A 12,816-nucleotide genomic window follows, 5' to 3' on the forward strand; every position below is an offset into this window, starting at 1 on the left:
GAACCAGAACACATTACCTGAGTTTCAAACTTGAGTGGGACTCCCATTAATTGTGGTCTTGACCAGACCCTCTCTCCAACCCCCCAAAAATGATTTAGGGATTATTAACATGACAGCAGCAGCTTAATTGGCAAAAATCCACAAATATGTTTCAACTTCTGAAAGCCAACATTTTGAATTAGGTTGTTTTTTTAAAAAAATATATATTTTATTGATTTTTTACAGAGAGGAAGAGAGAGGGATAGAGAGCTAGAAACATCGATGAGAGAGAAACATCGATCAGCTGCCTCCTGCACCCCCCACTGTGGATGTGCCCGCAATCAAGGTACATGCCCTTGACTGGAATCGAACCTGGGACCCTTCAGTCCACAGGCCAACGCTCTATCCACTGAGCCAAACTGGTTTCAGCGACTAGCTTGTTTTTTTAAAAAAATCATTTGAGATTTCTGATTTTTGTGGGGTCTACTTTGCCTACTAACAATTTTGTGGTAGATGACTAAAGAGATACTTTTTTTTTTTTTTTTTTTTTTTTAAGGGAAACTACATAAAAATCTGCTAAGTAACAAAGTCTTGCTAATAATTATCCCAGCCTTCCCTACCAGAAAGGCCCCAGAGAATGGCTGGAGTAAGTATATTGCTTACTTCTTCCTTGTTCTCCCAAAGCAGTACTATCTGCTCTATATGTACATGAAAGTTTGAAAATTTCTAAAGGCAGGGAGTTTTATGTTCACATCTCCCAATTAGCTTGGCATGGTGCCCTACAATAAAGAGCTTACTTATTTTTCACTTGGGCATCTCATTCATGGGGAGATGAAAATATATTGTCTGTTAAGTAATTGCTTATTTAAGAGATACTCAGATACTAGGGAGTGCAACTAAACAAGAGTATAACTCACCTTTCTTCTTCCTGTTTTGTTAGGTCTATTATTGGTAACAATTTTTTAAGTTGAACAATTTTATTAGACTAAAACATGCTGCAAAGCTGCTTATAATCTCCTTTGCCTAAAAGTGAGGTCAAATGATATTAAGATACAAAAGATCAGCCTGCTCACTCCTCTTCTATTTCCAGTCAACACTGTCATCAATCCAAAAAGAATTAAACAGAGAATAAAAATTTATAGGCCTTCTCTTCCAATTCCAGTAATTCCCAGCCTATATACAGTAAAAGGCTAATATGCAAATTGTCGCCTCATGAGTTCAACCCGGAGACCTGGGCTGACCACTTGGAGGTGGCCTGGAACATGGCAGGTGACTAGCGGTGGTGGCAGGGTGCTGAGGGAGTGACGGAATGAGGAGGCGGGGAGGCGGGGAACTGCGTGGTGGTGGCGTGGGAGGAGGCGGGGAACCCGATCGCCAGCCAGGCCTAGGGACCCTACCCATGCGTGAATTTCATGCACCAGGCCTCTAGTTGGTAATACAACTGAAATGCTTAACACTCACCTGGCAGACTTAACTGAAAAAAATTTCATGTTGGGCAGTTGAGATAAAATCATGACTAAATATTGGCCAATTCCACCCTCACTTAGCTATTCTTAGAATTACCTCCTCCAAATAATTTCTTAAATAAAAAACTAGGTGAGTCAAATCCACATTTAAAGTGTAGAAGCCAAACCCCACACCCTCAAAACACTTTGGCTGGGGTAGTAACTAAGGCTTGCAGCTGTGATCCTGACTAGGGAGACTTGCTATCTGCTCTTTTATTTTCCCAATGAGTAGCAGATGCGCTCTTGTCAGCCAGTTATGCAAGAGCTGATGGGGAGGACAAGGCATTTTAGAAAATTGCTTAAAGCAGCAATTCTTTGCACAATACAGGCATACCTCAGAGATATTGTGGATTTGGTTTCAGGCCACCGCAATAAATCGAGTCACAAAAATTCTTTGGTTTCCCAGTGCTGGCACAGGGTCTAGTCTTTAATTTGTAAAAAAAAAAAAAAAAAAAAAAAAAAAAAGCAATATCTGACAAAGTGCAATAAAACAAGGTATGCTTGTAGTCATAGCAATACTAAACCACAGCAGCTTATACTAACCATACTCTCATCTGTCCTGGATATGTATTTTACAGTTTCTTGAATAATTTACCAAAAACTAAGGTCTTATGCTTGGCAAATTAGGTACAATCCGTAAATATTGTGCAGTTATTTCTATCACATCTTCCCTATTTCAATGGTAAACTGTTCTTATTTTAGGAGCGTCAACTTTCATAAGATATTGGAGACCCTAGTCTACCTTCCTAATTCTTATTTGGGATTTTACTTGAGGGAAAAGGGGAAGTGGAGTGATTATGGTGAAATATGTTTTAAAATTGCTAGGTTAAACCAAGTTTTAAACACATACTTTATGCAGGATGTCTCAAGCCCTTTAATATGATGATGTGCATTATCATCAGTTTTCAAGGGGGTAGGATAATAAAGTTTATAGTATGTGCAAAGCTTATGTGCTCATGGAATCCTTTTCATGGAATATGCTGTGGACTGAAGGTTTCATGGAATTCAGCAGTGATGTTCTTTAAATCTAATAATAAAATAAAATGGTATAAATGGGATTGTTAAAGAATCTGAAGATTAAAGCAAAGTGCTATTTTTCCTTAGATTTTTATTTTGTTTACATTTCCCCCTTTAAATTGGTACACTAAACACATTGTAATAAAATACTGTGATGCCCTGGCTGGTGTTGCTCAGTTGGTTGAGCTTTCTCCCATGCACAGAAAGGTCACAGGTTAGATTCTGGTCCGGGCACATGCTCAGGTTGTGGGCTCAATCCTCAGTAAGGAGTGTACAGGAGGCAGCCAATCAATCTCTCTTCCCTCTCCCTTCCTCTCTCTAAATCAATAAAAACATTAAAAAAAATACAGTGATATGACATGCTTGTTTTTATAAGCTACCTTGGTATTGATGAAAAAAATCCTGTTCTGAGTTTAAAACATCCTGCTTAAAAACAAACTTGCAGAATGAGCAAAATTACATGCACTTAGACATCCATAACCATAGAATATTTGTGCTTTTGAGATTTTTCCTAAATGGCATAAAATCCTCAAATAATTTCCAAATTTTCCTACTAAAAAAACCTTCAAAAACCTAAAAAAATGTTACTACTAAAGCAAAGGATGTAAATCAATAATCCAAATAAAGTTTAATTTGTAAGGTGTAACTTCTAAAATGAATTTTCTATATTGAAAAATGCATGGATAGAGTATAAAATTTATAGTTAGATCTGAGATTAAACTCTGTAATTTAGCATGTATGAGACATACATTGAGACAGAAAAATTTGGCCAAGAGCATTTTCCTCATTTACAAAGTACTGGTAAGAATACTGCTTGCCCTGGCTGAGTAGCTCAGTTGGTTAGAACCGTGGTTGGCAAACTGCAGCTTGCGAGCCACATGCGGCCCTTTGGCCCCTTGAGTGTGGCTCTTCCACAAAATACCAAGGCCTGGGCGAGTCTATTTTGAAGAAGTGGCGTTAGAAGTTTAAGTTTAAAAAATTTGGCTCTCAAAAGAAATTTCAATAGTTGTACTGTTGATATTTGGCTCTGTTGACTAATGAGTTTGCCGAACACTGGGTTAGAACATTGTCCAATATGCTAAGGTTGCGAGTTTGATCCCCAGTCAGGGTATATCCAAAAAGAAACCAAAGAATCTTATCTAATAAAGAGGTAATATGCAAATTGACCATCACTCCAACACACAGGAAGGCTGCCCCCATGTGGTCAAAGATGGCCGTCCCCATATGGACACAAGATGGCCACCAAAAAATGACCAGCAGGGGAGAGCAGTTGTGGGCGACCAGGCCTGCAGGGGAGGGCAGTTGGGGGCGACCAGGCCTGCAGGGGAGGGCAGTTGGGGGCGACCAGGCCTGCAGGGGAGGGCAGTTAGGGGCAACCAGGCTGGCAGGAGAGGGCAGTTAGGGGCAATTGGGCCAGCAGGGGAGCAGTTAGGTGTCAATCAGGTTGGCAGGGGAGTGGTTAGGGGGTGATCAGGCTGGCAGGTAGAAGCAGTTAGGGGCAATCAAGCAGGCAGGCAGGCAGGCAAGCGAGCAGTTGGGAGCCAGCAGTCCTGGATTGTGAGAGAGCAGTTGGACATCCCTCAAGGAGTCCCAGATTGGAGAGGGTGCAGGCTGGGCTGAGGAACACACCCCTCCCCCCCATGCATGAATTTTGTGCACTGGGCCTCTAGTGCATATATAAGTAGAATAGCAATTAGATGTTTCTCTCCCAAATCAATCAATAAAAGTATTTTTATAAAAAGGAATAACTGCTTTACATGGTTGGTGTGATTATATTAGTGTCTTAGCAAAATGCGGGGCAAGAGCAAATAAAAGGCTCCCAATAAATTGTATCTTTTGTTAATATTTCTTTCACAACTAAACAAACTTCCCTACCACAATGTAGTCCAAAATCCTCTCCTGGTATCCAGAACACTTGGCCTATGGAACATGATCCTGAGATATGTTGGACAAAAAAAAATCCAGACAGGCAATTGTCAATCACTGTATTTTATTACAATACTAGGGGCCCAGTGTACGAATTTGTGTACCTTGAAAGGAACTGTGGGCTGCGAGGCTGCAGTGGGCAAAGGGGCAGGACTCAGCCTATCCTTCGTGCCCCCGCCTGGCCCCTCCCATTGTGGCCCCAGGTCCCCTGTCTGCCAGAAGCCCTCCTCCCGCCACTGCCACTCCCACATGCTGATGATGCCGGCCCTGCTTGCACCTGCTGATGGCGCAGTGCGAGCAGGGCCAGCGCCGTCAGTGGGTGTGAGCGGTGGCTACTGCCTCAATTGCCCTGCAGGAATAGGGGGAGGTGGAGAAGCCCTCAGGGGAAATCAGGACTGGCACCGGGCACCAGCAGTGGGTGTGAGTGGCAGCTCCGGCTCCAAGTGCGAGTGGAGCCGGCGTCAGCAGTGGGTGTGAGCGGTGGCTCCATCGCCAGCAGTGGGTGTGAGAGGCGGCTCCCGGCCCCAATCGCCTGTCAGGAGCAGGGGGAGGTGGAGAAGCCCTAAGGGGCGATCGGGGCTGGCAGCCACCGCTCGCACCCGCTGACATGAGCCATCAGGGCTGGTGCTGGTTGCAGGCAGTGGGTGTGAGTGGAGCCTGCACCAGCAGCAGGTGCAAGCGCTGGGCGGGACCATGGCGTGCAGGAGCAAATAATTTTCAGTAAATACCAGAGGCTTGCCCCGATGACAGCGACTGGTGACCCGCCTTGGTCTGGCGCCCCTGCTTACCTGCTCCACCATCCTGCCACGGCCAACGCCCACCATGTTCCACGAGCACCCCCAGGTGGTCAGCGCACGTCATAGTGACTGGCTGTTCGGCCTATTTGCATATTAGGGTTTTATATATATAGGTATTTAGTGTACCAATTTAAGAGGAAAAATGTAAACAAAATAAGTATAGGGAAAAATGGCACTTCTCCTTAATCTTCAATTTATTCTTACTTTAATAATCCATCTTATTAAATTTTCAAGAACATCATTGCTGAATTTCAGACTAAAAAATGAATGAGTAGAAATGATGACACCAAAAGAGTTAAGCTGAGGAAGTAATATTGATTAAAAAAAATGTAAAATCTACCTTGGCTAGAACTGAACATTGATAGGTAAGTTTCTCCAAAGGGAAAATCTAACTTGAATCATAAAGGTTCATTTTTTTATATAGTTCAATACCATGTTAATTAGAAACTCATGATTTGATAAAAAGTTTTACTTAGTTACATTCGACTTCTAAAATCCTACTGGGCATGCTATTTGCCATGTCTTACTTTTCTGAGATAACTATCTACATTTCTTTTTTTTTTTTTTTTTTAGTATTATTATTATTTTTTATTGATTTCAGAGAGGAAGGGAGGAGAGGGATAGAAGCATCAATAATGAGATAAAATCATTGATCGGCTGCCATCTGCACGCTCCTAGTGGGGATCAAGCCTGCAACCCAGGCATGTGCCCTTGACTCGAATCAAACCCGGGACCCTTCAGTCCACAGGCTGATGCTCTACCCACTGAGCCAAACCAGTAGGGCTCTACATTTCTTAAAAACGAGAAATAAGTTCGCCTGGGACTGAAGTTCAAGAAATAGTTTGGTGCTACTATTAGCTAACATGTTATAGTTAGAATACTATACCTGCAGTTCAGAAGTGCTTTGAGTGGATTCTATTTTAGAAATACATTCAAAATAACATTCTTGTAATAGCAAATAATTTTCCCACTTTAAAAAAAAATGTTTTTATTGATTTTTTAGAGAGGAAAGGAGAGGGAGAGAAACATTGATGTGAGAAACGTTGATCAGTTGCCTCCCGTAAGTACCCTGACCAGAGATCGAACCTGTAATCTTGGTATGTGCCTTGCTGGGAATCGAACCAGGTGACCTTTCAGATGACGTTCAACCAACTGACCACTGGCCAGGGCTCTCCCACTTTTTATTTATTTGACATATTGATATTTCCATAAACTTGTAAGTGGAAGATAAGCTGTTCAATAAAAGCCATTTCATATGTACAATATACAGAAATTATTTAAAAGTCTGTTCATATAAATGGATTCTTTGGGCACTAACAAAAAATTAAGATACAAATAATTGACTAAAAATGAAACTATCATTAAACCAAGAAACACAGGAACTGCACTTCATTATGGGGGGGGGGGGATCTCAATCTTACTGTGTTAGAAGAATAAAATACATTTGTCATAGTATACATTATCATATTCCCTTAAAGCAGAGAGTAAAGTTTTAAATTAAAAAGTGTTCATTAGGAACTATCTTCATATCATTAGTTACACACCATTCTCTCATCATGCAAACAAACCTCAGTTATTTCCTAAGGTCTATTTAAGTCAAATAATAAACTAGTAATAGCAAATTAATTAGCAGGCTGTAAATCAGAGTGGTGTAGAAATTCTGCAGTTGCATTGTATTTCCTGTCTATAGTACTGCTATTAAATCCATTTTCTCCACATATTAGAAGAAAAAAAAAATAGGCATTGATAGTCAAAATAAGATTTTCATTGTTGCAACAAATGATAGAATATGTGAGAGAAGGAAGAGTTCCTAATATTACGGCAATCTTTATGATCTATATATATAAAAGCCTAGGCAACCAGTCAACCAGTAGCTATAATGCGCACTGATCACCAGGGGGCAGATGCTCAACCCACAGGAAACATGGAACAGACTAATGAATCTCAGAGGAGAAGGGGCAGGGGGGAGGGCGAAAAAAGATTAACCAAATATCTTATATGCATACTAGAGGCCTGGTGTACAGATTCGTGCACTGCTGAGCCCTCTCCAATCTAAGACCCCTTGGGGGATGTTGGACTGCTGGTTTGGCCCAATCCCCGGAGGCCAGGCCAAGGGACCCCACTGGTGCACAAATCCGTGTACTGGGCCTCTAGTCCTTTATAAAGGTAAAGGATTATTGTGTGTATATATGTGGAAAGGAGTAGGAAACAAGGCAGGTGGTTAGGACAGTCATATAAAGGGAATGCTGAAACTATATTAAAATTATATTTGTTAAAAACACTGATCTGAAGTCTGCCAATCAAGTATACAAAAGAAGAGCAGACATTAGTGCAAGTTTAACCTGATAATTTATTTGTGAATAAAGCTAGTTTTCGTGAGGAAAAAGTTTAATTCTTTCCCTGAAAACATAAACAAACTCAAAAGGAATTTTAAAGGTAGTAGGCCAGAAAATGCAATAGTAATTCTTGTAATCTTTTTTATTTAAAGAGAAAAATCAAGTTGAAATGTGTTAAAATACTTTTCAGATTGAATATTTATCAGCCTATATAATCTGTTGTTCCAATTGGATTTTGACTTAAAAAATTTTATACGAGCTATCACATCTAGAAGTGAATAAAATAAATTAAATCCCCTCCCACTTCCCAAGATATTATTTAACCTCTAAAGCATATAGAGCTATGTAATATCTTATACAAATTAACCAGTGTTCTTAAAAAAGTAATGCAGTTTTGGACTGATGATATTATGCTCTATTTGTGGTGAAATACTAGGCACAATAATATATATATATATATCAATTAGGCATTTTCAAGTCTAATTAGTCTCTAAAGTTATTTAATTCTTGGCAACATTGGTATGCATTTTGGTACTTAAGTCATGAATTGTAGATAACAAGAGCAGTAAAGTATAGTAACAGGGGTTGTATCAACAATGAGTGTTGAACAAATCTCTTCTATGAACTCTGTGATTTGTTTTGCAGTTGGTCACCTGTAGTAGATCCTGCAAAGATAAAAGAAAAGCAATCAACATAATTTGTTTGTTGTATATTGTCAACCTGGGAACTCTCTGAGCTAAAGTTCCCTTCCACTGCCATTGATGATTAATAAATAAAAAGATCTAAAAAACAAATATAGTATATTTCATGTAGGTAAAATAGTCTGATATGAAAGAATCTGCATACCCCCTAAATATTCTAAAGAGCAGAACTGGAGTGTCGATTTGGTGACAAGACAAAAAGGTTTCAGACTGACATTTCTGTGAGTAAAGCACAGGTGGATAGCTGAGTTAATTATAACTCAAATACCCAAAGCTATAAAAAGATTGGCATTTATGGTATCAAAATTATAAAATATTTCTTCAGATTCTAAATATGCCACTTTTTAAAATAAAAACAATAATAAAACAGAAGTCAGGGGAGAGGGAGGAGAAGAATAACGCTAAAAAAGTAATGGGTTCTATAAAACCTGGAGATATTAAATGCTGATATTTTTTTTAAAACCCAAAAGGGTAGAGGATAAATAAGGAACTTTCTTTTCTGTTTTATTTTGTAGTCTTTTCTATCTTTGTGTACTTTATGAAGCTAGATAGAATATATTCCTATGTAAGTAGTACTTCATCTCCACTGAAGAAAAACAAAGCACTGAGCTAATACAAATTTTAATTACCTTTAAATGATAAAATATATTTATGTACTGTATGTGTGAAATCTAATTTCTTACAACTAGAAAGACAAAAAGAGCTACTTTTCAAAAGCTGTGGTTTAAAAAAAGAAATCCCTTTAACCTTTGGCACAGTGTTGCTGGTGCAAATCGCCAGAGGCAAAAAAGGTAAGTATTCACAGTGTTTGACCAGAGTCTTTAAGAATTGATATTGAAAGTCTGAGCAGAAACTGATGAAAACTCATAACCAAAGAAACATTCATTATTAATACATCAAAATAAATCACTAAGATATAGGTAAATGGGAAACAAAGGCCAATTAGGAGAAAGGCCAACTAAAAATGGGTAATAAATTTTAAAAAACATATAACAATTATTCAAAATAAAGTTTGATCAAATTAAATATAAGCTAAACAGATTATAGTGTATAAAATGGAAATGAAATGCTGAATAAAGTAAACTGTATCACCCTGGCTGGGTAGCTCAGTTGGTTAGAGCACCATCCTGATATGCCAAGGTTTCAGAGGTTTGATATCAGGTCAGGAATCAATCAGTGAATACATAAATGAGACAACAAATTGATGTTTTTTTTCTGTCTCTCTCCATTCCTCTCTTCCTCTAACATCAATAAATAAAAATTTAAAAATAAAACAGAAAACAAACTATATAAAAGGCTAAATAAAGCCTAATACGGAATATCAAAAATACTATAATAATATTTTTATTATGAGACAGTTATCAGATTCTATCACAGAATCACTTATATTTCACATATGCTCAGCAAAACAATATAATAATTTACTTTCCTAAGATTTAGCCATCCAAAGCACAACAAATAAAGTTACATCTCCACTGAAAAGCATCAGTTTGCAACTACAAAGAGTAGGTAAACAGGCACAACATCTGCATTAGTGGTGTAGAAGATGCACCTTCATGGAATACCAAAATAACAGCTTGTTAAAAATAAATAAAATCTAGAGTTGGTAGGCTGCAGGGGCATACTGTCTGAGACTTAAAAAAAAACAAAACAAGCCCTGGCCTCTGTTGCTCAGTGGTTAGATCGTCAGCCCGAGCACTGAAAGGTTGAGGGCATGTACCTGGGTTGTAGGTTCCATTCCCGGCCCCGGTTCAGAGCATGTGCAAGAGGCAACCAATCGAGAGACAAATGATGTTTCTCTCTTTCCCTCTGCCCCCTTCCACTCTCTCTACAAAAACCAATGGAAAAAATATCCTCAGGTGAGGATTTATAAAAAAACAATTAGCCAAATAACCTGTCAATCCAACAGTCAAAAGAATCAACACTGAAAACATATCATACAATTTGCACCCAAAGGGATATTAAAACAAATCTTCCATATTAAAAATGTTTCTTTTAAAAAGCTTAAACCTTAATTTAGATTATGAAATATCAAACAGGATCTAAAACATTAAAAACAAAATACAGCTTAATATGAAGACAAACATCATTGCTTAAAATCAAATAAACCAAAACACATAGCCATGTAATCTATACTAATAAGAGAAACATGCAAATTGACCATCACTCTGCTACGCCCACCAGCCAATCAGAACGAGTATGCAAATTAACCCAACTAAGATGGCGGCCGCCACAGAGCTGGAGTGAGCAGGAGACTTGGGTTGCCCCTGGCAATGGAGGAAGCCAAGCTTCCTGGCCGGCCCCGGCCTCCACTCAAGGCTACAAAGTTTCAATTATAGAAGATAAATAAATCCCAGATACCTGCTTCCAGCCAGCCCTGGCCTATGCTTGTGTCGCCGGGGTGTGTGGCCGGCCTGCAAACCACCACAGGCCCCCCCACACCCCAAGGGAACACCCACCTTGATCCGGGGCACCCTTCAGGGCAAACCAGCTGGCCCCCACCCGTGCACCAGGCTTCTATCCTATCCTATCTAATAAAAGAGTAATATGCAAATTGTCACTCCAACACACAAGATGGTTGCCCCCATGTAGACACAAGATGGCCACCACAAGATGGCCAGCAGGGGAGGGCAGTTGGGAGGGACCAGGCCTGCAAGGGAGGGTAGTTGTGGGTTATCAGGCCAGTAGGGGAAGGCAGTTGGGAGGGACCAGGCCTGCAAGGGAGGGCAGTTGGGGGCGATTAAGCCTGCAGGGGAGGGCAGTTGGGAGGGACCAGGCCAGCAGAGGAGGGAAGTTGGGGGCAACTGGGCCTGCAGGGGAGAGCAGTTAGTGGTGACCAGGCCTGCAGGGGAGAGCAGTTGGGGGGGAGGGGGACCAGACCAGCAGGGGAGAGCCGTTAGGGGCGATGAGGCTGGCAGGGGAGGGCAGTTAGGGGTGACCGGGTCAGCAGGGGAGGGCAGTTGGGGGCAAATGGGCTGGCAGAGGAGCAGTTAGGTATCAATCAGGCTGGCAGGGGAGTGGTTAGGGGGTGATCAGGAAGGCAGGCAGGTGAGCAGTTGGGAGCCAGCAGTCCTGGATTGTGAGAGGGGTCCCAGATTGGAGAGGGTGCAGGCTGGGCTGAGGGACACACCCCCCTGTGCACAAATTTCGTGTACTGGGCCTCTAGAATAAAATATGGTCTTAAATCAACTCAGGGCATAAAAACCTTATTATTTTGAGATTGGCCACATGTGTTTAAATTTTAGAAACTTTTGGCATAATTGAATGCCAGCAAAATATTCTGAGAATTTTCAAGTTCAAAGCAAAATAAAGTCTATTCTTAGGCACAAAGGATTACAAGAGTCTCAGGAATATTTCTTAAACATCTAACCTTGATTTGAGTCTTCCATATTCATACTTTCTCCAGTTGCACTCTCTAACATTTCTTCATCTTCATCATCTTCATGTAGGTCTTTTGAAATTAATTGCCTAGCTAATTTCATATTCAGTCCTTCATTGTAGTGAAGCTTCCTTTTCATTTCAAACTGTCGCTTTTTTTCTGTAAAATACAAAAAATAGGCTTAGAAGTCTTTAGCTCAAGGACTGGCAAACTTTACAGCCTATATCTGCTGTTACCGCTGGAACATAGTGACGCTCGTTTGTTTTTGTAATGCTTAAGGTTGCTTTTGTGCTCAAAGGCAGAGCTGAGTAGTTGCAATAGAACTATATGGCCTATAAAACTGGACATATTTACTTTCTAGTCTTTTCAGAAAAAGTTTGTCAACTTCTGCTTTAGATGGTTCAGGTATATCTTAATTGGAATACAGGAATAAAGCCATTTAGTAGCTCTATTTGTGAAGAAAATTTAAAGATATTGAAAAACTTTCCAGAAAGAGTTGAATAGGGAAAAAAAGCAAACTATAATACTGTGTGTGTGTGTGTGTGTGTGTGTGTATTGATAGTCTTGAGTAGAAACTGATGAGTATTATGTACAAGTATTATATACAAAGTCTGCATATATGTGCATGCATACACATGGAGAGAAAATAAGTAACAGTGGCTAATTCTGGGCCAAGAAACTATGGGATAATTTTAATATTTTTAAGTTTTTATTTTTATAATTAAGAAAAAAATTTCTTTAAGAAATTCTTTCATTAAGAAATTACTAGGATTTAAAACAATGCTGGCTAAAAATGCAACCTCATCCCCAGAGTAATTTTAAGAAAAACCTGTTATTATAGTTATTAAAGTGAAGTAATTATGGACTACTCTTTTATTTATATTCATCATAGTAACATTAAACAAGCAACAAATAAATGTAGCTGATCATATTTAATTAATAGACAGCATTTTAAAGATCAACTGTTTATGAAGAAATAATTCTAAGATTTTAAAATATCTTAGACCAGTAAATTAAAAAATAAAAAGGGGGTTGATATAAAATTGCCAACTATTTATTTTGTCAAACAAGAGAGCATTCAAACTTATTCACCATAGTTTTATTATGGTATTCATAAAAACATTTTAATGCCAAAAAGGCACCAAGAAATAGAAATCTCTCAGAATACGGCTATTC

The 12,816-nt window shown here is 39.4% G+C and overlaps 1 protein-coding gene across 1 annotated transcript in view; it reads right to left on the reverse strand.

The window, feature by feature from the left end:
• Positions 1–2,090: 2,090 nt before the first annotated feature.
• The window catches only part of PPP1R2 (protein phosphatase 1 regulatory inhibitor subunit 2), a 35,427-nt gene continuing 24,701 nt past the window's right edge, over positions 2,091–12,816 (reverse strand). Inside the window, exons 5-6 of the mRNA XM_079766487.1 lie at positions 11,632–11,799; positions 2,091–8,225 (exon numbers count right to left, since the gene is read on the reverse strand). Of these exons, the coding sequence (XP_079622613.1) occupies positions 8,179–8,225; positions 11,632–11,799 (215 nt within the window). The 3' untranslated portion in view covers positions 2,091–8,178. The remainder of the gene's footprint in view (positions 8,226–11,631; positions 11,800–12,816) is intronic.

The sequence above is a fragment of the Cnephaeus nilssonii genome (assembly GCF_951640355.1).
Source record: "Cnephaeus nilssonii genome assembly, chromosome: 3".
Taxonomy (NCBI): Eukaryota; Metazoa; Chordata; class Mammalia; order Chiroptera; family Vespertilionidae; genus Cnephaeus; species Cnephaeus nilssonii.